Genomic DNA, 24,207 nt, shown 5'->3' on the forward strand with positions numbered 1-24,207 from the left:
TATAGGGTTGTATCCAACTAAGTTTTACTCAGGAGTAGACCTAAGTTAGTCATGTCATTTAATTTCAGTAAGTCAACTCCGACTTAGATTAACATTGGACACAATCCATCATCATTAAAAAGCCTTCAATGCTTTTCACCTGGTGCCTTAAAGATACCAACTTTGATGCCAAGCAAGCATCCCTAGGGATGTTGCATAACCTCGACAACAAAGCAGAAAGAAGCCATATCCCTAATTGACATCTGCCTTGCTTCAGATGGAGGAGATACTCTCACAGGTGAAGAGGACCATGTTTGCTGCAGCCCTGTAGCTTATGATAAATTTCAAGTTTGTCTTGTATCTTTTTTATGCCGTGCATAATTAATGTATGGAATTTGCTGGCACAAAATATGGTGGCAGCAACTAACATATGTGTCTAAAGGGATTAGGCAAGTTCATGGAAGACGGGCCTTTTCAATGGCTATTAGCCCCAATAGCTGAATAGAATATTGCCTCAGATCCTTCTTGTTTGCTTGCCAGAGGCCTTTGATTTGTCCCTATGGGAAGTAGGATGGTGAACTAGACTAGATTGACCTAGGGTCTGATCCAACAAGGTGGTTCTTCTGCCCTTTGCTGCTGAACACATTTCTTTCAGACCAGTAATGAGTCACACCACCATCTCTACAAGCTGTGTAATATTTTAACATCTAAGGCTGCAATCCTTTGGACACTTATTTCTAAATAATCACCACTGAACTTAATAGTGCTTGTTTCCAAGTAATATGCATAGGCTCAGGCTGCACAAAACATAGTATTATGACTGTCTTGTATACCTGGGAGGAAAGGTACTTTTCAAGTTAAGTACCAAATTGACTACCTACAAATAAGTAAGAAGGAGGCAGTAAACTAAATGAACCTTACATAGCCTTAAGATGGTTATAGCCGTACTCATTGGTTTTCCTTCAGATCCTTGCAAACCTTGTCTGCCTGACCAGTCGCCATGTGAGAAGACTGTTCTGCTTACTCCAACTGATAACCACAAGGAAGAAGAAAAAGAAGTAAGTGAATAGATTGTGATGTTCTTTAGATGCTTAATGCTTATGTGCCCAATTGAGTCAATGTTAAAAGAGCAACCTGATCCCAGATCGTTCATGCCATACACAAAATATTTGTAAGTGGATGTTAATTTTTTATTTGTCGTCCTTTTAGTAAATTGGCTTGCCATGTAGATGCACATGAAAGTGCTTCTGTAATTGAAACAGGACCAGCAAATAACTGGTTTGGGCTGTCTGTGTAAAAAAACAGTTTCAGATATTTTGCCATCAATATGCTTAGAACAAAAATCAGTAAAACGTTCACTGAAATCTAAGTGGTAATGCACTTTACAAAATTACTTGAGGCAGCTAAAGCCGCTAAATTTGTGAGGGTGCTTCTTAGTTATATTTAGTACTTGGAAATAATTCCAGACTACAGAACTGAGGCATCATTTGTGATCACGTATAAGACACAGTATTTAATAATATTATTTATAAAGTCCCTCAGCAATGTAAAGCATTCTGTAAAAATTAAGACAGGCCCTTCCTTCACGCCTGCAATTCAATGAACACAAACTTACTTTAGAAGGTGTGATCTTATCCCTGGTGGTACTCACTTTGTGGTTGTTTTTGCAAGCAAATCCCACAAAGTATGTGTCAGTATATCGTTCTGCAATTACACGATGCATATGTATTTAGACAATGGTACTCTGCATTTGGTTCCCAAGTAAATATTTCTATCCCATCCTTCATTGAAATTGATCTCAGGATGGGCTACAAGCACAGTGAAATAATCCATTTAAGATGATAAATTCCTCAGTTCCATGTCACATCAGCAAGGAGCACAAGCACATTAAATAGCTATAGAACTACATAGCAGACTCCTCTTTCAGAATGACCCCCCCATTTAAATACCTGAGTAAATCAATGCCGTTTATGCAAGGAAGTTTGACACCAGCCTTATTACAGAGAGGAGGGCAACAGAGAAGGCCCTTTCTGACATCATAATACAATACTTGAAGCAACTGATACCTTAGGTGATAGCCATGTTTTCTTTTGTACTTGTAGTCTAGCATTTTCTTAACTTTTGGAAAAACTGATTTACTTTTGACTTTTGAAGTTGCTTGCTTGTATCACGCAGTAATTTAATTGACTATATTCTGAGACAAATGGTAAAAAATAGGCCTTTCCTTATTTTTCCCCATAAACTCATAGATGAAAGACTCATTTTCTGGAATCTTCTTTACTTCAGTCAGTTGTGGGGCAATTCCCCAACTAATTCAGAGCTGAGTCAGTCATTCCTTGAGAAGGAATCAAGAGTCATCCAACTATCATCTTTGCTAGCATTTTGTGTGACTTGAACATAATTATTTGGCATGTCTAGCCTGAACTAGTTTTATAGAGTATGATCTATGTGTCTTGGTTTTTTGTTACCACAGATGTAACAATTCTTAAACAGATTAGATGATTAGATTAAAAACAAAGAGCAAGAATGACAATAATCAGTGATGCAACTTCCAAAACTGCTGCATCCATTTAAATGGATATAGAAGTGATGCTGCCAAAGTGCCTGAACACAGCATAGCTCAGACTGGCTAGTGTTCCTTATTGATGGTACCTCCCTCTGCATCTTGTGGGTTTTGTAGCTGTAAGTATTTGGTCTGCAGTACCCCTGCTTCTGCTACTATTACTATTACTAGCCTTCCACCTATATGTTTCAAGGCGATATACAAGATAAAATAAAAATGGATAAAAACAACACAGAAAATAACAGCAGAGAAATTTGAAAACAATACAGAGTAGATAGCCATGGCAGAGACCTATTCATCCAGTTGAGAAAGCTTGTCAGAATAAAAATGTATTCAATTGTTTGGGGAAAGTGCAGATAGTGGACCCCTTGGCAATTCCACAGAATGGGCTGCCACAGTAAAAGTCCTGTATGTCACACCCTATCATCTGTATTACATTACTGGATCTGTGGAGAATTATGGTTGTGGATTATATTCCACTGCAGCGTTTGTCTTGTGACACAAGGCTTGCTCTGTCCCTTTCCATTTCATGGTGATGCAGATAGCAGTTTTATGGTTGTGTCTGCTTATATGAGCCCCCTCATATTGTGTTGAGTTCTTGGTTGGGATGGGGAACCTGCGACCCTTGAAATGTTGCTGGATCACTGCTCTCATCAGCCCCAACAAGTATGGCCAAGTGTCAGCAATGATGGGAATTGTAGTTCAACAACATATCAAGGGTCACAGGTTCCCCACCCTTGCCTTAACAGATTTAGTTCATGAGGTTTGGTCATGAGGTTAGTGCTATTTCAGTATTAATAATATAAAACATAAGAATAAGGGCAGCTTGTACCTTTCTTATATCTCACCTTTCTTGGGTTCTGTCTCCATCTTTAATTGAGTGGCTGCTTTAATATCTAGTACTTAACACATCAGGCACTAAAGGAGAATCCGGGTTCTAGCTGTCATCTCTACTTTCTTTGTCAGTTAAGTTTGAGTGACTGCCAGAAACTTTACACCCTGAATATCTTAATTAATAGCCATTGACATTTATTTCTCTCTCTGACCTAGAGTAATTAGCGCACTTGCTTCCTCTAGATTTTTACAACAGCACAAAGCTATATGGACTTTGCACATCTATTAAACTGAAAGACTAAGGCTATGTCGATGGTCAGCCATACCTAAATCCATATCAGGAGCTCAGTTGCTGGAGCCATAGGCAAGATAGGTTGTTTGAAACTGAAGGGCAAAAGTTACTCCTCTGTTTACCAGGCAAGGACAGAAGGTCCAGGTTTCTAATATTAATTCCAGGCCTGGCCAATCCAAAGGCTTGATACAGTCTGCTAATGGAGCCGGTGTTATACAACTCTGTTCTTTTCTTGCCTGAAGCATCTGCTTTGGGGCCTGAGCACAACAAGTCTGAGGTAGTTCAATGGGCTATATCCCAACCTTAGGGCATGAGGACTTTGGCTTTAGAGTCTCTCATACCTGCTCATCTCCTTTCCCATCGCACTTTCAAGGAGCTCTTTGGCTGTAGAAGAAAAAAGTACTGGTAGAGGGAGGGGATGGGTCTTCCTGAGATCATTTCTAGGAGTGCAGGTTCCAGGGAAGAATACTGTTGATGACAGCTGGTTCCAACAATACTTCCCCCACCTGTGTATTTAAGTCAAGAATAGAGGAAATGGCAGGAGACATTACGCCTTTTAAAGGTACAAATGGGTTAGATGTGAGGCCAGCCACTATTGATCTTCCACAGCAATGTGCATTTAGAGAATATATTATTTTAGGTAATGCTCTTTGTTCAAGCAGGGCAATAGTGAAGCCTGGCCAGTGACTCAGATTAAATGAGTGCGAACCCAATAATTTTTCCCAGAATCCTCATGACAGACTGGGGTTTTGGGGCAAACATGGGGCAGCTTCTGAGCTAGTGTGGAAATGGCTCCCTGAAGGTAGATTGAAACCCATTGCTCTAGAACAGCCTTTCCCAACCAGTGTGCCTCCAGATGTTGTTGGACCACAACTCCCATCAGCCTCAGCCAGCATTGCCAATGGTCAGGAAAGATGGGAGTTGTGGTCCAACAACATCTGGAGGCACACTAGTTGGGAAAGGCTGCTCTAGAATGTCTTAAAGGGTGTTTTGTCTCATTGGTGATACTCTGTGTTTTATATCTGTGTCTCCAGGACTCAAAGGACCTTCTTGGAACAGTGCCCTGCAAAGAGAAATCCCCAGATGCACATTTTTTCCCTGAACCATTCCTCCCAGAAGAGGAGAGACAGGACAAGATCCCCAGTGACCAAAAAGTTGAAAGCCCACCTGTACCGCTTTCTCCAATACGGTCTCAGCCAGTTGCACTGCCTGAGGCTATCACACCAACATCACCCGTGAAATCACAACCAGCAACGCCTGCAGTACCTACATCTCCACCTGCTGTCCCCTTGCCTATTTGTTCACAACCTTTACCCTCTAGCGAAGCATCCATTCCATCTCCAGGGGAACCCGTATGTTTCCAACCAGTCCCAGCCTTAACCTCCACTCCTTTGGCCAAGCTTGCCCTAAAAAGCCAAGATGGAGAGATGGAAAAATTGGGGAGCCCTACCACAGCAGAAGAAGCTTTGAAAAGAAATAACCTTGTGGAAGAGTTCTGGATGAAGAGTGCTGAAATCCGGAGGAGTTTGGGGCTCACCCCTGTGAACAGAAGCAGGGGACCAGAATCGAACTTTACCATTCCCCTACCTGAGTCTGCCCCCCTGAAAATATACACTCCTGAGCATATTTCAGAAGAAAAGGGGATCCACCTTGTAAAACCCCAGTCAGCCCTGAAGAAGCCAATCACACCAAAGCTAGACAACGAGCAGTTTTCTTTGCTTACGCCAAAATCGCCATCCAGTGATGTTAAGAGAGAGCTGTCCAGCAGTTCGGGACTGGGTCTTCAGGGCAGTTCATCAAACATGAGAACACTGGCCAGCCAGAGTTTCAACACTTCTGATTCCACCATGCTCACTCCCCCATCCAGCCCTCCACCACCGCCACCTCAAAATGAAGAGCCAGCAACATTGCGAAGAAAAAGGCACCAGGCAACTTGGCAGAATGAGGAAGAGTCTAAGCCAGCTTCTATGCAAACACCTCGCCCGCCACCAGCGAGCGAACGGATCCGGCCAGCCAGGGAGTCATCCCAGTCCTCCAGAGAGGAGGTGCGGAAGTCGTTTGTGGAGAGTGTGGATGAGATTCCATTTGCGGATGATGTAGAGGACACTTACGATGAGAGGACTGAGGATACGAGCCTTCATGAAAAATACTACACCCCTCCCAGCAGGCCGAAGCCAGAGAAGCCTCTTCACCTACATTTAGTTAAAAAGAATGGTGGGCTGCCATCAATGGAAGGAGGAAGCCAGCAAAAGAGAGGCCTCCCTCAAGTCTCTGCAGAAGCTAAGGAGCTAGCTGAGGAAAGAATGAGAGCCAGAGAGAAGTCTGTCAAGAGCCAGGCCTTGCGCGATGCCATGGCTAAGCAGCTATGCAAGATGAAAGATCTGGAGACGGCTAATGCTGCTGGCGCTGCCAAATTGCGCAAGGCATCTGCCATGCCTTCAAAGACCAAAGAGCTGTTGTTTGAATCACCAAAACATTTGGCTACAAAAGCTGGTGAAGGCCCCACACTGAAACACGAGGCCAGTAGTGAAAGGTTCTTCTCACCCTTTACAGACGTCAGTGGGCGTGATGGATCGGTCACGTCCTCGGAAGGCTCTGGAGGGAAGAGTAAGAAAAGGACTTCTCTCTTCTCCCCCCGTAAGAACAAAAAGGAGAAGAAGTCCAAGAATGACAGCAAGCTCTCTGACAAATCCAGCAGTGCAGCTGAGGAAGCCACAAAGCCCAAATCACTGTGGAAGTCTGTGTTCTCTGGTTATAAGAAAGACAAGAAGAAAAAGGCAGATGACAAATCCTGCCCTAGCACACCTTCCAGTGGGGCCACAGTGGATTCTGGGAAACATAAGGCCTCTCCACTCATTAGAGCAGCAGGTATAGTGCCACTGACTGCATCCTGTAGTATTCCACTGTACCCAGAAACCTTTTCCAGATGTCTTTCATACACAGGATACAAGCACATATTCGGATTTGCTCCTTGGCTCCCCCAATCAAGAGATTGTTGACCAATGTAACCTAGCAGCAGCCCTCTGTGGTTTCCGGGAAGACTAAGGAGGAAAAAAAAGTGGGAAAACAGGAACAAGGAAGGCAGGGAAAAATAATCCCTTTCAAAAGCATGAGAGTTGTAGATTTAGCTCAAGGAATAGGAGCCTGTGGCCCTCCAGATACTGTTAGATCCCAGCTCCCAACAGTCTGGGATGATATCTAAAGGGCCACAGGCTTCCCACCCCTGACATAGCCCAAGCCCCATGGGGAAGTGATGGCTGCAAGACACGTGTGTATTTTCTCTGGCTGCTTGACTTCTTCAGTTCTTGCAACCTCTTTCCCTTTTAAAAATGAAATTATTGAAGCAGCTTTCTTGATTTGGGGCTGGAGGAAATTGCTGTGTTGATGATTGAGAATAGCCTCCTGCTCCTAAGCGGCAGATTCACAGGCATGCACATTTGGGAGTGTAGACAGTTACCCAGTGACATCACTGCCTAATCAGGAGCAGCTGTTGTTCGAAGTGCCCCAAATGGGCTACAAAAGCTCCCATTTGTGGCCCAGTTTTGTGAGGCATGAAGGTATTCTTGGTCATGGACTGTTACATCCAGGAGTTTCCATTTTGCTACCACACCCAGACCCCTGAGAGATTTGGATCAGCAGCAGTGATAGGCCTGACTGATTACTCATCCTTGGCTTTCAGTTCCCATTTCAAGCCTGATGAAGTCATCTTTTTCGTACAGTCTTCTTCATCATGAACCAGACTTGAGGATTTGGGATTAGGTGAATTGGGTTCCATGCCCTGCTCTTCCTTTTTCAGGCAGATTTGACAAATTAATTTGAAGGGTGGTATCCTGAGTCATCTGATGCTTTTGTTTCTCATATACCATCTGGCCCAGTTTAGAACTTTTAAAATAGCAGCTAGATGATCTGGGAAATGAGCAATAAAGGAGCCTCAGGCTAAATCAGAACCAACCAACATTCCTCTGGATTTGCAGCAAAATGTTGTTGGCCAAATGTAGTTGCCCAATTTATAAACATTCTTCCCACTTGCAATAGTATTGCTGTAATTGGTGCCACATCTTCAGAATTGCTTGGTGTAGGAAGGATAAGTCCCAGCTGCTGTTCAAGAAAGCTGTACACTGATTTTAGAATGAGAGTTGCTTAGAAGTATAAATCAAGGCTTCCAGGGGGGTATTGGAGGAGGTACAAAAAGTTCACACTCTTTGGTCCTGATTTTCTGGGCTACAAAAGCTCCCTTTTGTGGCCCAGTTTTGTGAGGCATGATTTTCTTAGAATCAGTACCAGTAGTCTTACTGTGGGGAGAATAGGGACAGATTGATATGCTTGTTCTTCAAAGGAACTCAAGGCAGCATATGTGGTTCTGTAAACATACACTCTTTTTATCTTCACAATTACCTTGTGGGGTAGATTATAGGCTGAGGCCAAGTAAGTAGCCCAGTGTCACCAAATGAGCTTCATAGCTGAGTGAGGATTTGAACATGAGTCTCCCCAGTTCTGGTCTAACACTGTAACCACTTCATAGTGGCTTTCACTGATGTGATTAGAAAGAAATTTAGCAGGGGGTGGGAAGGAGAAATGTATGCTGCAGCACAGGAGAGATGGAACACATAGCTATCAAAGAACATAATTTAAAATGAAACTCAAAATTTAATGAGCTGTCAGGGTATTTAGCTCTGGGGGAAAGGGGTAACTGCTCTAGTCAATGCTGCAGCAATAGATAATGAGGTACTGTTTCAGACTTCAAGAGTTCGTTATGATGCCAGCTACTTCTCTGACTTTGCCATCTGATTTGTTTCTTTACCATCTCAGATTTGCAACTGCGTCGACATTTAAGCTTCTCTGAGGACTCTGACCTCTCCAACGATGATGTCTTAGAACGCTCTTCACAGAGATCCAAGCGAGAGGTAAGATTAAACTAGGTGGAAAATGTCAACACAGCTCTGTTCATTCAAAGCCAAGTTGGATCCTGAAACCTTAGCAAGGTTGAAGTTTATTTTGTTTTGTTTTTATTTAATAAAATTTATATACCCCTTGACTGCAAAGACCTCTAAGCGGTTTACAAAAATAAAATTATCAATAAAACAGTTTTTAAAAGTAATTAAAGACTTATTTAAAACAGGTACTAACTAAAAAAAAATTAAAGCAGATCAACATCTGCGTAACTGGATAGGGTTGCCTAAACAGGAAAGGTTTAAACAGGCGCCAAAATAAATACAGTGAAGGTGTCTGCCTGATGACAATAGGCAGGGAGTTCCAAGAAGTAGGTGCTGCAGCACTAAAAGAACAATTTCTTACATACACATGTTTAATGTTTCCTACTGATTTTGCTTTAGTGTTGTGAACTGGGCTGGAAGAAAACTGCAGACAAGAGCCCACTTTTGGATATAACCCAGATTAAATTGCAAAAAAGCACTGTGTGTGAAGAGCATTATTTTCTCACATCCCGTAGTAACTATAAATGCTATCTACACAGGTCAAATGGTCTGTGTACACTCTCTCTTTTTTAGCAAAGGTGTCTGGATCTGTGACATGCATATCTAGCACGCTGGCCCACTTAATTGACCCATTCGGTACACAGAACCAACAAATTGATCCAGAACTATAGGTTGTCATGAGGAATCGTCACATGTGGTCTGAAATGTTTGATGTATTTCCTAAATAGTCCTTTTGGCCATGTCTCAGCCTCAGTTGTGCAATCTGTAGTAGCAATTTATTTCACAGTGCTGCTGTTGAGAAAGAGATAATAATAATAATAATAATAATAATAATAATAATAATAATAATAATAATAATAATAATAATAATAATAATAATAAATTTAATTTCTGTGTCGCCTATCTGGCCAGAGGCCACTCTAGGCGACGTACAAAACAGTTAAAACACAATAAGATAAAATACAATAATACAATATAAAAACAATATAAGAACAATACAGTATCAATATTTAAACAGGGTAGGAGGCATTTCATTCTTAGCAATTAACCCTCCCCGGAGATCCCAAAGGCCTGTTGAAAGAGCCAGGTCTTTAAGGCTTTACAGAATGCATTTAGGGAAGAGGCGTGCCGAAGATCTTGTGGGAGGGAGTTCCAGAGGGTGGGGGCCGCCACTGAGAATGCCCTCTCTCTTGTACCTGCCAATCTAGCTGTTTTTGTCGGCGGGATTGAGAGAAGGCCTTGTGTGGCTATCTTGTCGGGCAGCATAATTGGTGGCGTTGAAGGTGCTCCGTAAGATAAACTGGGCCGGAACCGTATAGGGCTTTAAAGGTTAATACCAACACCTTGAATTGGGCCCGGAAAACAACTGGAAGCCAGTGTAGATCGAACAACACTGGTGTGATGTGATCTCGGCGGCGACTATTCGTAAGTAGTCAAGCCGCCGCATTTTGTATAAGTTGTAATTTCCGGACCGTTTTCAAGGGTAACCCCACATAGAGCGCATTACAGGTTGCAAAGCTGTAATACGAGCTATTTTTCCTTTGATACATACTGGGAACAGCTTGTGTGGTTTAAACCTCATGACAAGTCAGGTCCCTGGTTAGGACTCAATTTCCAGGTTTTGTGGGAAAGTCACTACCTTATCAAAAAGGTGCTAAGTTCCCTGCTGTGTTTTTTGTTTGATGAGGCAGAAGAATGTCCTGCAAGTGTGCTGCTAGAAATGGCAAGCTGGAGGTCTTCAGTAAGTTTATTAGCATGTCAAGCAGAAGTCTGTAGCTCTTCCTGCTACAAGTTCTGCTTGTGAGTAAACTCCTGCCTAGCCACTTTTATCTGGGATGTTAAAACACAGCTAAGACAGCTGTCCTTGAAGAAGACAATGGTGTGACTGGCATTCTCAATCGTTGAGTTTCTCCCCACACTTAAATGTATTTATAGCCACTCCTGTTGAACTGTACTTTTTTTGGTTTTACCCCTTCCCTCCTTCCCACACACTTGCCTTCAGGCTTTTCATGGCAGGTTCCACATTGCATTTGGGATGCAAAGGAAAGAGGAGGTACCTGGAGATGCTGGAAACAGTATCATGGGAAGGGGCAGCATTGAGAGTAGCGGGTTCTGATAAGTCATGAAGCAGTTACTTATTCATGTCTGCTGAGTGCAAGGGAGGGGAGCTTGTTCCCCTCCAGATGTTGTTGGATTCCAGCTCTCATTCCCACCAGCCTCACCCAGCATAGTCAATGGGCAGGGAGGATGGGAGTTGAGCAACATCTGTAAGGCCACAGCTTCCGATTCTCTGGCTTTAGAGTCTTAAAGCTGCCTTAATGTTCACTTCAACCCCATTTGAGTCACACAGTTGGCTTACATGCTAAAGAGCAGTTGGAGTTCATACTGGTTGTTCTGCTCTGTATTTAGAGTATTGCAAACATTCTTAATCCTCAGAGAAGATCTGCTATTAATATGCATCCAGAGCTGCATCAAAAATTAATGTGCACTGAAAGAGTGGAAGTAATCGATCATTTTGCCACTCTTAACTCCCCAACTTGCATGAAGGAAAGGATGATTGAACATCCAAATGGACTAAATAATCCTCTCCAGATGTTCTGCTGTTGAGCTGGTGTGCATATAACAAAGGGGCTCCCTTAACCCAGTTGAGAAATGAGGAGCAGGCTGCAGGATTGTGACAATACAAGGCTTGACTGTGGTGAAGGAGAGAGGGGAGGGGCTGCGGGGAGGAAGAAGCACACAATTGCAGTCTGTTTCCGATCTCCTAGTTGCAACTGAGAGAGCTTCCTTTGTTCTATATGATCCCAGTGTGATGTTTTCCATGCTGGTGAGTTGTGAGAATGGAAATGCAGGGTGGTGTGGGATGACTTCAATTTGATTACTAATCTGGAATCGGAGAGCACGACCTTGTGTGTACCCCCTGAGCCAGTCGTTTTATTTTCTTCTCTCTGCTACATGACTGATCTTGAACTGCTTATAGACTGAAACCCAGCAGCTAATACTCTTGTTGCAGCACCTTAACCTTCCCAAAGGTTGTCCGGTTTGGTGTGGCTTACTGTAATATTTGCGATTAGCTTTTTAGTTTTGTCTGATGTATAACACTAGAAGGTGCTTCTAAATATATGCTGATATAGCTTCCTGTGGGTTGTGTGCTCCTAGGAGCTTTTGTCTGTATGTGTTTTCTTCTGTGTTATCCTGATTAAAGACTAAGGTTTTGTCTATATCAGGGGTCCCCAACCTTTTGGGGTCTGGAGCTACATTTGGAAAACTGAGAAACTGTTGTGGACACCACCATAAAATGGCTGTTATGGGGGAGGGGCACTGACTAGTCTCAAAATGCCCCCAGGGAAAATCCACCTGCCCATCTGAAAAGCCAGCAAGAAAGAGGAAAAACAAGGCAAGACAGATCGTCCACCCCCAAAACAACAAAAAAACTGATATAAGCCACAAACAGGCAAAATCTACTCACCCACCCTAATGGGTAACCCCCCCCAAGGCAAAGCCTGCCTACCAAAAACTCCACAGTCTCACCCCCCCCCAAGAAACAGGCAACTGCCCCAAAGGCAAAAGCCATGCAACACTGCTCCAAAAAACAGGAAACAGTCAAGTGTACACAGCAAAACATAACAAGCACAGGCTTTGCACTGCCCCCAGAAAAATAAGCAAAAGACCCCGTGGGTTGCCTCCCCAGTTCCCCAAGCTTACCAAGCAGCAGCAGAGCCTCTTTTAAAAAAAGAAATAAAAGGTTTTAACAGTCACTTGGGAGGTCAAGCACCAGCTTCCAGCTTCCTCACCCTTCTTAATTTTGTTGAGGGGAATGTCTCTTGGCCCAGAAGCATTCTGGGAAAAGAAGGGTAGACGGTGATGTGGCTGGACATCTGTTGCTTTGTTTTGTGCTGGCCCAGCTCTACCCAAGATAAAAGAAAAGGGAAAAAAACCTCAAAATAAAGCCATAAATTCTGTAAAAGTAAATTTCATTCAAGTAGTAGATTAGACGTGAATGTCAGGAAAAGCTTTCAAACACGTTTTTTATCAGACAAGTTCTGTGGCGATTCCAAGAGGAAGAGACACACAAACGTGTGTATATTATGTGTTTTCTCGCATGTGAACTCACAGCCAACATTCTCTTTAAACCCCTTCCCCTTAGCATGAACAGGGACAGAAGCTTTCCAGAGCCCTTTCCTTACCATCCACTGGTGCTGTACATTTACATTTCCTTCTGTCATGGCCTAGGCAAGAATGCAAGCAGCAGAGGTGTGTAATAAGGAGAGGGCTCTATATAAGCCGCTCTTACTGTTCAGACAAGGAGGATTAAGGAAGCTTTTGCCTGTTTCTAAGCTTGACAAGGAATCAGTAGGTAGAACAACTTGTGTAAAGAATGTGCCCCATATTTTAAAAGCAGCTGCTTTGATGCTGCATTCTACCTAAATTGGTCTGGCCTTGGCCTGCACAAGTTATGATCTCCCCCAGCTTCCAAGCTGAATAGCACGCACAAGCCGTGTACAGTAGTGTACCAATTGTACCTGCTTGTTATTGCCAAAATGGGGTGGGGGGTTGGTAGGGTTGTATATCTGACCTGTAGGTTGCATTTGACTTTTGAGTCACAAGCAGCACGGGTCTAGTATTTATTTGTTTCCTCATTCCGAAGGATTCCCTCCCCTCCCCTGCCCGCCACATAATGTCATGTTGCATTTCAAGCAGACTTTGTGTTTATTACCATTTTTTTAGCATTTTAATGTTGAACTGATTTTGCTCCATTTTATGTGTGTCTTCTATTTTATTTTATTTTTTGCCTTTGCCATTCCTTTCCCCCTCCCCCTCTTAAAGTTGATTTACGTACCACATGCCTTGGCGTTCAAGAGATCATGCGCATCAAAGGTAGTGTCTCCATTCTCATTGACTGGGCACAGTTGCATGCATTCCCATTACTAACCTGCCAGCTCTGTAGTCCATCTCCCATCTCCCTGCCTTCATTTGTACTAACGTAATCCCTGACTATGCATGAACAGAATGGTTAAAAATATGGCAGCAGATCATTTTCAAGGAAATGTCAAATGCCAAACCTTCATGCCCACTTGAAATGCATGCAATATGTACATCATTGATCCAACAGAGAATCTTCTGCTCTTTGATTTTTTAAAAAATGTTTTAAAGACCCATACAGGGTGTTTCACTGGACACATTGGATATCTATCTGCAGCTGTAAAATAGATGATATAAATTGAATTTTATTATTTATTACATTTTTTATTCTGTTCATCTGCCAAAGAGTTCAAGGTGGTTTACAAGGTTTCCCCATTTTATCCTCATAACAACCCTGAGAGGTAGGTTAGGCTGAGAAGAAGAGACAAACTCAAGGTCATTCAGTGAGCTGAATGGAGATTTGATCTTGGATCTCCCTGGTCTTAGTCCTCCATTCCAAACCCCATGCCCACAGTAGCCTTGACCATTATAGTTGATGGAAAGATAGTTTTTTATCAGTGTATATCTATTAGTATGAAAACATAAGCATACACAGATGTGTAGTGCACAAAACATAATTTTAAAAAGTCTGTAAATACTTGTGTTCATTCATGCAGCTCTTCAAATCACTTACTTAATTCCGAATTCTTGATTTAAAACTAGTCCCAAATTGCAGCCCAAGAGAACATACTGTTTTTGGAAGTATCACAGTATCATATCAATTACCTCACTTCTCACTCTGAGCACATTCATACCACAGGCTTTAACTGGTTTTATAACGATTCCCCTTCCCTAGGGAATCCTGAGAGTACTAGTCCCATAAGAGTATCTAGAGATGTCAAATAGAATTCTCAGCAGCCTACAGTTCCCAAGGGTCTTTGGGGGAAGCCGTGACAGTTAAACCGTTATAAAACCAATATAGGATTTTTGTGCGGTGATGCCCTCCAACTCTGATCACAGGTTATATTCTCATGTTACCATTTTGTATGTGGAAACCTACACATGTATGAAGGTGTGCACTTTGCAATGTGATGAAAATGCTTTTGGCCTAGTATATGCTTCAGCTCCAGACGTATGCTTTGAGCCAAATGAAAAACAATTGTGCAAGCATTCTCATGTTAGGAAATACATGTCTTCCTGCAGAAGTGTGGATTTTAACATAAAAAGGGTAACATGAGAAGTAGCACTTGGTTTCAGGTTTGAATCTTGAAGAATAGAAAAATGAAAAAGGCAGTGCACTCATTTGCTTTTCTCATGACAAACACATCTTCTGTACATCTTCTGTAGTTCAGTACTTATATAAACTACCAGTGAAACTTTTAAGATATAAGCTTGGTGCAACACTAAAGTGATTTTCTGGTGATGCGGCATCTTTTTTAGCACTAATAAACTCTGGTGATAACTGCAGTGTCTTTCTCTAATCTAATCAGGGCTTCAGCCACACTGATCTAGCTAAATTGATTTTTTTAATGCTATGAAAGTAATGATGGATGCTGGGATGTTTGTGTTAATGGGAGGCTACTCTGAATTTTAAAGACAGGAAGATGTGTTAGGTTAAGAAAGCACATGACCCACACATTTCATTTCAACATAGATGTGAATTCCTTAGCTCCAAAAACAACCCTGTAAGTTGCACGTCTGTCTTGGAGCTAGTTATGTATATTAATCATTTTGACAAGATGTTTAAAAAAGCACTCGGGCCTTTGTCCAGAAAGTTAGAATGTATAAAGATGTATGGTGGGCTCGTAACCCCATAAGGCCAGTTCATGCCACAAAATTACAGCCAAGCTATATGATCTGACAAGCCTATGTGATGTAACTGCTGCTGGACTATTTAAGACGGTTGTGAGAGTGATCTCACAATTGTATGCTTTCCTGGAATGTTTGTATGTCAGACGGAAGAGTTCTAGTATAACCTTCTCCCCAGTGTTCAAGATTTTATATGCACTGAGACTTACATGCTAGACTTTTTAGTATAGCAGAGAATTCAAACAGCCATTATTCCCATTTGCTGTGATGGTCCAGCAGCAGATACATGACATAGGCCCTGCAGATCATGAGTTTTCTCTGTCTTTATGTTGAAAGTGCAATTTTGATTGGATCAATGCCCTGCTTAGTACATGATTAAGTGATTATATGCAAATGTGGTGGGAGTTGCAACCTGGACTCATGACAGCACAAACAGACACTACACCATGCGCTACACTCTGCACAGGCGCAATCAGCCCATTTCTTAACATGGTTTGGGCTATGTACCCTGCACATTTAAAGCACATGATGTCCCCCCCAAGAATCCTGGGAACTGTAGTTTGTTAAAGGTGCTGGGAATTGTAGCTCTGATGGTAAAAGTATTCTTTGGGGGAAGCAGTGTGTGTTAAATGTATGGTGTGCACACAGCTTGGGTTATGAGGATCTATGTATTACCTAGTTTAGATCAAGAAATAACCCAATAATCCAAGAAGCCTATGTCCTTAGTAAGAAAGCTGATGAAATCAGGGGCACTTCCTATATTTAGGGCAAACCACAAGGAGCATTGAGAAGGATGCAGCCATAACTTGAAGCTGTATATGAGATCACTGCTTTGCACCTGGTTCACGCCTCTACCTTCACACCTTAATTTCCACCAAGGCCCACCCCCTGCACAGTTAGCACCCTGATGGGCAGCTTGCTTGCTGAGCAAAAAGCCCAGCCAGTAGTACATTCTGTTCCGACTTATTGGACTGGCAACTTTGCTGTAAGGCACTGAAACACATTCCTTTTTTTGTTACTACAGAAAGCATACACGGAGGATGAGCTCAACGCCAAACTGACCAGGCGAGTGCAGAAAGCTGCTCGCCGTCAAGCCAAGCAGGAGGAGTTGAAGAGGCTACACAGGGCACAGGTAGAGCTGTACATTTTGTCCACTTTTCCAGGAAATTCTTTTAATGAGTCTGTGAGAAGAGAACCGTTTCATGCCCACATCTTTGCAGTGTGCGTCAGAAAACCTTGCAGCATTATCTGGAGGAAGAGCAGATTACCTGGATCTTTCTTATGATGTGGTCCTGACATTTCCTCTTAATTAACTTCTCACTGCCTGCTTTATATTGAGCATCATGATATGTCATCTGTGCTGAGGTAGGAATCCTGCAAGACCTGAGGCCAAAACCTGTGGATTTGCCTCCTGGGAGCAATCTGAGTAGGTGGACTGGGCTTTTCACAAGATGGATTGCCTGTCTTTTCAACATCTAAGGTTTACTTGACAAGAGCACATATTATTCTCTTGTTGTTGCCAGGAATGTCACTTACTGAAGATGTCTGTATGGAAAGGCTTTCTTGCCGCTGTAAGAGACATAGATATGTATCCTTCTGCCTTGCAGTTATCCAAAGAGATAGAGATTGTAGGACTATCAAAGTCTGCAAGACATTTTACACAGTAGCCTATGCGAAAAGCAGGCCCCTGCCCTGAGGAGCTTTCAGTCTAGATTTTGACAGAGAGGAGACAACAGAGGGGGAGAGGAAGGTGGACACAAGGGCAGCAGGAAGAAAATGCACAAATTAACATTACACAAATGTAATAGGGGCTGATGGTTAAGAGATGTCGAAGAGGTAGGATCTGAAGAAAGATTACAAAATTCTTTGAAGGTTGGGGAGGGTTTTGCGGAGGGAGAGAGTACTTTTCACACATCCAGTCTCCACCATGTTGTATATACACTGGATATTTCACCTGCCATTGCAGGGTCACATGTATGCTACCAAATGGGAAGACACCCTCCCAGGTGTTCCACTGTTTACAAAACAGGCCACCACCTTAAACAGTAGTGCTTTAATTTCCCCAGGAGCTGATTGCAGATTACAAAGCCTTAAGACACTGTGGTGTCTCTGGGACAGCTGTTAGGTGGCATTGGTCTGCTTTGGGAGCATTTGAAGTTTCTTGAAATTAGCATCCTACCATTTGGACACCTAGGAGAATGAGAATGTTCTCTTTTCCATAGATTATCCAACGGCAGCTGGAGCAAGTAGAAGAGAAGCAAAGGCAACTGGAGGAGAGGGGGGTTGCTGTTGAGAAGGCTCTTAGGGGTGAAGCAGGTACCTTCCAGTATTCAATATTGTGTTTTCTTTGCTTATTAAATTTTTGTGCAAAGGTTCATAACAGTTCCTTGCTACATATAAAGATTGGTTTCCCTCCTAAGCTGCAAGTTATTTATCAGTGCTTCAGCAAATGAAAAAAAAATCACTTTTTCCTCTCAATCATCCTTTGGGCTCCTCTGCCTGTGAAGCTATTTTCACGGCAAGATCCCTTAGCTGGGCTGCATTTGCTCTGAAAATATGTCCTGGGCAAAGTTTTGCTTAGTTATTGGTTGCATCTTGCAAAAAGTTGCAATGCACATGAGTTACCCATCTGTTGGCATTAATTTAGGAAATACAACTGTGTCATAGCAAGGAAGCCTCCACTTTGCCCAGCAAGATGAAAAATAAAAGAGAGTAATTGATAGGAGTTTGTGGTTTTCATTCACTGTGCCTTGAACTGACATTAGCACCCTCTCAAGGGACCATCACAGAACATCCCCAGCAAGTACCACATGCTCTCTGCAAAATCCTGCGCAAATTCCAGGTTGTGTAGAACAGAACAGAAATTCATACAACTTGAGAAACAGTTGTCATTGTCTTCTGCTGTCAGTGGAATGAGTCTGTATTCTTCATGGCCTGGTCTAACGAATGGTACTTGAAGGCATATAACAACAACAAGAACATTAAGAGTGAAACTAGACATTATTGCGGACGCATGACTGCTGCTGAAAACCAATATCTCTGTCTAGTCCTCCTCTCCACACCTTTTTAATGTCCAATGAAATTTGCCATGCAACATGTCTGTGACTTTCCCTGCCTCCTTCCATCTTCATTGGATACCATTGGCAGAGGTGAGAGAACTCACATCATGATTGTTCTGCATCACATGGTGAGTTTCACTAGACTTTATATGGGAGGGAGGGAGAAGTAATCATGAGAACCCTGTTTTGCCTGTTGTCCCGTGTCTGCCACAATCTGATTTCACCTATGGGAGCATAGTTACATGATGCTTTTCCTCATGACACATCCTACCATTCCTTCCTTGAGAAGCAAATGATGGCAAACACAGTATGTGACTCTCTTGCTGACCCAGGTCATTTTATAATATGCTCCATGTATCAGAGATGTAAGAGGCTACCTACTTGGTGAAAATTAATTCACCTTAATTTGAGAAGTACAAACAATAACTGTTTGTTATACTGCACTAAACTTTAGGAGGGAAATGTAACTAAATTGATTTCCCAAGAGAACCTGGAATAATTTTTTCTCCTTTGTTCGAAGCTTGGCTTGACACATTGAAATTTCCAATAGGAATGCGGCAGGATTATCATTGGCCAGACAAGGCATTTTCATTGCTGTCACTTGATTAGTGTGCTAAGAGCAAACATTATTACCTCAGCGCTTCACTTAAATGTTAGAATGAATTTTATTTCTTTCAATGTATATATTCTGAAATCTCTTGGTAAATAAAAGCCCATTTGACACAAATTTAACAATATCACAGGATGAATTTAAGTTTAAACTCTGCTTGCTTTTCTTGGCCACTGAATGTCATCCCAGTTACAGGAGGTTTTACCTTCCTTTGGTAGATGTCCAGGCTTTGGTGAATCTTAAAAGATTAGGAGTTCCGTAATTGTGTACTAGCCCTTGGGAAGTCTTGAGTATCCTCACCATTTACAGTTACTGTGATCTTGGAATCCATAATGGAGCCTAAGGAAGAAACAGTGTGGGGCTCAGTCTGTTTGGGTCAAAACCCACAACACTTGGTGCACCACCGCAATGCATTGTTGAAGACCCCATCCTTGTTGCAAGCTGAGCATTGTATCTTCTTTCTAAAGCTGGAGACAGATATTGACGTTCTTGAGTGCCATCACTATCTGCTGTTCAAACATTTTTTTTCTATCCAGTTTAAACTGTTTTTGCAGGCTTTCAGAGCAATTCTTGTTGCATCAGAGATAATCTGATTCTCTCCAATTTGGAAGGGAGAGACCCTGACTAAAAATGTATTTTTGTAGGGCTGAAAGTGCATCTATTAGCTAATAAACTCCATCCAACTAAATCCCTGGAATACTTTTGCAACTATTTTAAGATGGGGTTTGTGTTTTTAAAATAGCTTTTAATAAGAAGAATGCAGATACATACTTTTAAAGGAGGGGTAAGAATTGTGCAATATACTCAACAGTGCTCTGACATCTTAAGCTCATTTCCGTATTTTAAAAAATCTCCAGCATTAGAGCTAGCATCACTCCTAAATTTAAAACAATAATTAGCAAAAAAAAGCAGGGCTTCCACTCCACAGAGGTCATGGGAAGATATATCTGAAAGTACTCTATCTGTCTGTAGTCATAGGATTAACGGATCACCAGTAGGTACTGTATCATTGTGCATTCATATATGGATTTCCCTAAAACTTGCCAACCAATAAATACTAACTTTTTTGTGAGCTGACACACATCTTTCCTTGTCACCCTATCCTTGGCACTATCATCAGTGGTTGAGGAGCTTTACAAACAAGTGAGGGCATTATTTTCCACACACTTTGTGCAGGCGGTGTGTTGGCAAGCAGAAGAAGCTCAGTCGTATCACACCTCCTTTGCATGCAGAAGTTCCCAGGTTCAGTCCCCGGCATCTCCAAGTAGGGCTGGGAGAGATTTCTGCCTGAAGCCCTGGTCAGTCTGCGTAGAGAACACCAAGCTGTTGGACCATATAATGTCCAGCCAGTACAGTATAAGGCAGCTTTCCTACGTTCCTAGAAAACTATTAGAGATGACTTTTAGATAAACAGAGTGTGATGGGGAAGATGGAAAAGTGAAGAGGAAGGGACAAACCAAAAGCTTGGCTTTTCTCAGAGCCTCACAGTCAGGTGTGCCTGTGAGTATTAATAATTGTCTTCTGAACTCAGACCTAATAATATATAATCATTTGGCACTGCTGAAAAATATTCATATTCAGTATCCCTGTGAGAAATAGTCTGGGAGTGGGACTGGCTCTCATTCCATGAAATGAGAGACATCATTTCCAGATTTTTATGTGCCTTAAACCTCTTTGTATCACATCTTCAATATTGGCAGTAACATATTTCCATCCCTTTGCAATATGCCCTCCAAGCAGTCTGTCTGTCTTATGCAGTCTACTGAGTATTGGCTAAATGGATATGCCTTGCAGGCTTCAGCTGCAAAGCCTGATTCTCTTAACGGCTAATAGTAGGTTTGTGGGGAAATAGAGACTCTGTGTTGGTCATGCAGGTGGGGATAGGAGTGCCCCTCCCCAAACTAGCCATTCTTCATTGGCTGACTACATGTTAAAATAGCTTCCTCATGTTTGAGTGAACTAGAATTTTCTAGCCATTTCACCTAAGTTTTTTTTTCTACGTTGTTAGGAATATTGCATGCACACCCTAATGAGGCAAATGCACATATTATCTCCTGCCACGTGTGGTGAAATAGACACCACGTGTTCATCATGTGGTGTACACACAGAATAGATGCACTTGTCCTATCCAGGCATTGTGTTTGTGTGGGAAGTGATCTTCTGCCTGAAGCAAATTTTTGTGCTTCCTGTACTGCTTTCTCCATATATATCAAAAACTCTGTTGGGCTTGTTATTGTGTGACGTGTCATGGGGAGCAAACCTTATGCACTCCAGAGACAGCTCAAGGTACTCTGGTACAGGCAGAAAATCCAAGTAGTGCTTCCTCCAACTTGGCAGCAATTTATTTTTCCCAAAAAATCTGGCACCTGAAGCAGACCAAATCAGCCTGCATAATAGACGGTCCAGTGCTGTGTTGGTCTTGAGAAAGTTTTGTGCATTGAACCAGATCTGATGCACATTTTCTTGATCCTATTTTGGTGCTGCTTGAAGGTAAAATAACAACTGGCATTTTATTTCTCATTCCCCTCTTTATTACCATAAGAGTGGGAACTCTGGGTGAAAGTTAGAATTGCTTTGATAAGGGCTATCTATGCTGGAAACACAAGGAAACTAAGTAAGTGACCCTAAAGTTTGATGCATACTTGACATGAATTTCCTTTTACCTACATCATTAGTGCATTAATAAGGTTTTTTTAAACTTGTAAGCTAGATTTCCTATATGTTCTATACTCCAAGAAACATTAGCATGGTTATTAGGCATGTGATACTGGATGTCCCATTCATAATTGCAGGAGAGTTCCGTTGGATTACAATGTAGGCTCTTCGTAAAACCTGGTGGCTATTCTTTTGGGGAAACGGCTCTTGCATTCTACAGAAGAGACATGGCAACTCTTTAGTTTTTTGCTCCAACTCCCTTGGCCCATGTGGCCATTACATGCTTGCTGGTTCTGACAACACATCTACAGCAGGCAAATGATGATACAATATTTGCCTGTTATGGAAAGTGATTGCATGAATGCAAATGTATGGAATTGGTTTCACACTTCACTTACTCCAGGTCAATCTCGTATGCAAGATCCTAAATCCCATTGTGCTTATTTGTGGATTTAGCCCTAGAGGATAAAAAAAAAACCTACCAAAAAGAAGTTGCAGGAGTGAAGACTCTAGTGCTTTCCTGGCTGCTTAGTCCACACAAGACAATATAGCTGAGTAATTAGAGGATGACATGAGGAGACAATTCCTTGGAAGAATGAACAATGCCCATCCCAGCTCCCTTTTCCTGCTCCCTTGAATGAAGACCCATCTTCCCCCTACTGGAGAATGTTTGTGAACCCTTCCTTAATGCCCCCCAAAACAACAGTGTGATGCTTCATACTAGTGCAAACCACTGTAGGTGAACAAATCCTTGTAGAAAGACTCCCCCTCTCTGCCTGGAAATCCATGCCTCTCTGTCCTCCCAGCCTATTTACCAGGGACTATTATATCATCACCCTGTCTTTATAGCATATACTGTATATATGTATGTGTATATATTTATTGCAAAGTTGCATGATTTCTTGTTGTTTCTTTTTCTTTCTCTCTCCCCCTCTTTCCCTGTCTGCCTCTCATGTATGCAATTTCTTTTACAGGGTGCTCTGAATCCTGGGCAGGGAGTGGGGAGGGCTAGCAAGGGTGGGTACTTGATTCAATAACTCTGTCTCTTCACCGATTCCTTGTTATAGACTATTGGGGAGAGTCTTATTACAGTGACCTCATCGACTTGCACCTGGGTGGTATGTATGGCAGAACCTCTTTGCTGGCACTAACCCTGCTGACACTCGCTTCTGATACCCTTTCCCTTCACTTGCGTCTTTCCATTCTTGGCTCCTCACAAGCAATGAGATGAAACCAGTCTTGCACCTAATTTGATGGCTAGGGCACAACCCCTTTTCCAGCTCAAAGGAGAAGGCTGCATTATGTCTAGCAATCCTTAACGAGCAGTGTTTTGTTACATTGTCCATTTGGTAGAACTTCCCAATAGCAGCAGAAATGGTTTTTGTTGAAGTTACCTGTAGGAAGAGAGCAGGAACAAAAGGGGAAGAGGCATCCCAGGGTGCAGAGAGAAGGCAAGTTATTGCACAGCCTGTTTTGAGTATTATAACTTTCCCTTGAGGTGATTCTGATTCAGTTCTTTTCTAAGATATAAACTACACCATCTCAAAATATCCTTTCATTTGGAGGAGCTTTTAATACTCATAGGAGCATAGGAAGCTGCCTTATACTGAGTCAGGCTATTAGTCCATCTCATATTGTCTACACTGACTGGCAGTGGCTCTGCAGGGTTTCAGACAGGGGTCTCTTTCAGACCTACCTGGATAATGTGTTGGGAAACAAATTGTCTTTTGTACCACCTTCAAGGTCCCTTTCGTTTTTATTAACTGTAGGCCTGATCCAGATTGTCATGTGGTGAGTTCTGTGCAGACACGGGATTCTCTCTCAAGCTAGGTGTCTTCTCTCTCCTTCCTCAACCCCCCCCCGTGATACTGGGGAAATTATTCCTGAAACATGATGGTAATTCAGAAGCTACTCAGTCATCTCCTCTTTTCTCCATTGGTAACATTTAAGAATTTAAGGCCATGAAAGCTTAAGATGCCACAAGATGCTGTTTTTGCTACTGTGTTCTAACATGGAATCCCTCTGGAATTTAAAAATGGGTAGTGCAACCTGATCACCTAAGGTGGTGTCAAGTTGCATGTTACACATTTCTAAGCATTGCAGGAGCCAGGAGGAGGAGAAAGAGAGTCATGTCAGCTGTAAAATGTGGAGTGGTGGCTTGAGGTGGTACTGTTGTAACAAAAAAAGGGGGGACCTCTGGGGTTCATATACAAGACCTTACCTAAAGGCCTCTCTGGATCATGTCTTCTCAAGCTTTAGGATTGTATTGAACTAAGTCGTACTCAGAGTAAACCTGTTGAAATTAATGAACCTAAGTTAGTTGTGTCCATTAACTTAAATTGGTCTACTCTGAGTAGAACTCGCGTTGAATACCACCCTTATTGTTTAACCTAGAGTGGTACATCTTTGGCTCTCCAGATGTTGTTGGACTACAACTCCCATCATCTCTGATTATTGGCCATGCTGGCTGGGACTGATGATAGTTGGGAGTCTAACAACATGTGGAAGGTGTTGATTATCTCAAAGATAATTTAGTTCTTTTCCTGTTAGAGTTGCAGAGGCTGAACTAT

General features: G+C 42.3%; 1 protein-coding gene across 23 annotated transcripts in view; it reads left to right on the plus strand.

Annotated features, from left to right (window-relative positions):
* The window catches only part of MICAL3 (microtubule associated monooxygenase, calponin and LIM domain containing 3), a 273,115-nt gene that overhangs the window by 217,190 nt on the left and 31,718 nt on the right, over positions 1 to 24,207 (plus strand). For 21 of the 23 annotated variants that reach the window (XM_061638561.1, XM_061638562.1, XM_061638565.1 and 18 more), the window contains 6 exons: positions 946 to 1,037; positions 4,703 to 6,536; positions 8,478 to 8,572; positions 13,430 to 13,480; positions 16,338 to 16,445; positions 17,536 to 17,629. In XM_061638561.1, coding sequence (XP_061494545.1) covers positions 946 to 1,037; positions 4,703 to 6,536; positions 8,478 to 8,572; positions 13,430 to 13,480; positions 16,338 to 16,445; positions 17,536 to 17,629 — 2,274 coding nt within the window. Of the gene's footprint in view, positions 1 to 945; positions 1,038 to 4,702; positions 6,537 to 8,477; positions 8,573 to 13,429; positions 13,481 to 16,337; positions 16,446 to 17,535; positions 17,630 to 22,704; positions 22,756 to 24,207 lie in introns of all 23 variants that reach the window. The other 2 variants (XM_061638568.1, XM_061638569.1) reach the window with 2 other exon arrangements.

This window comes from Rhineura floridana, chromosome 8 (assembly GCF_030035675.1).
Source record: "Rhineura floridana isolate rRhiFlo1 chromosome 8, rRhiFlo1.hap2, whole genome shotgun sequence".
In the NCBI taxonomy this organism is placed as follows: Eukaryota; Metazoa; Chordata; class Lepidosauria; order Squamata; family Rhineuridae; genus Rhineura; species Rhineura floridana.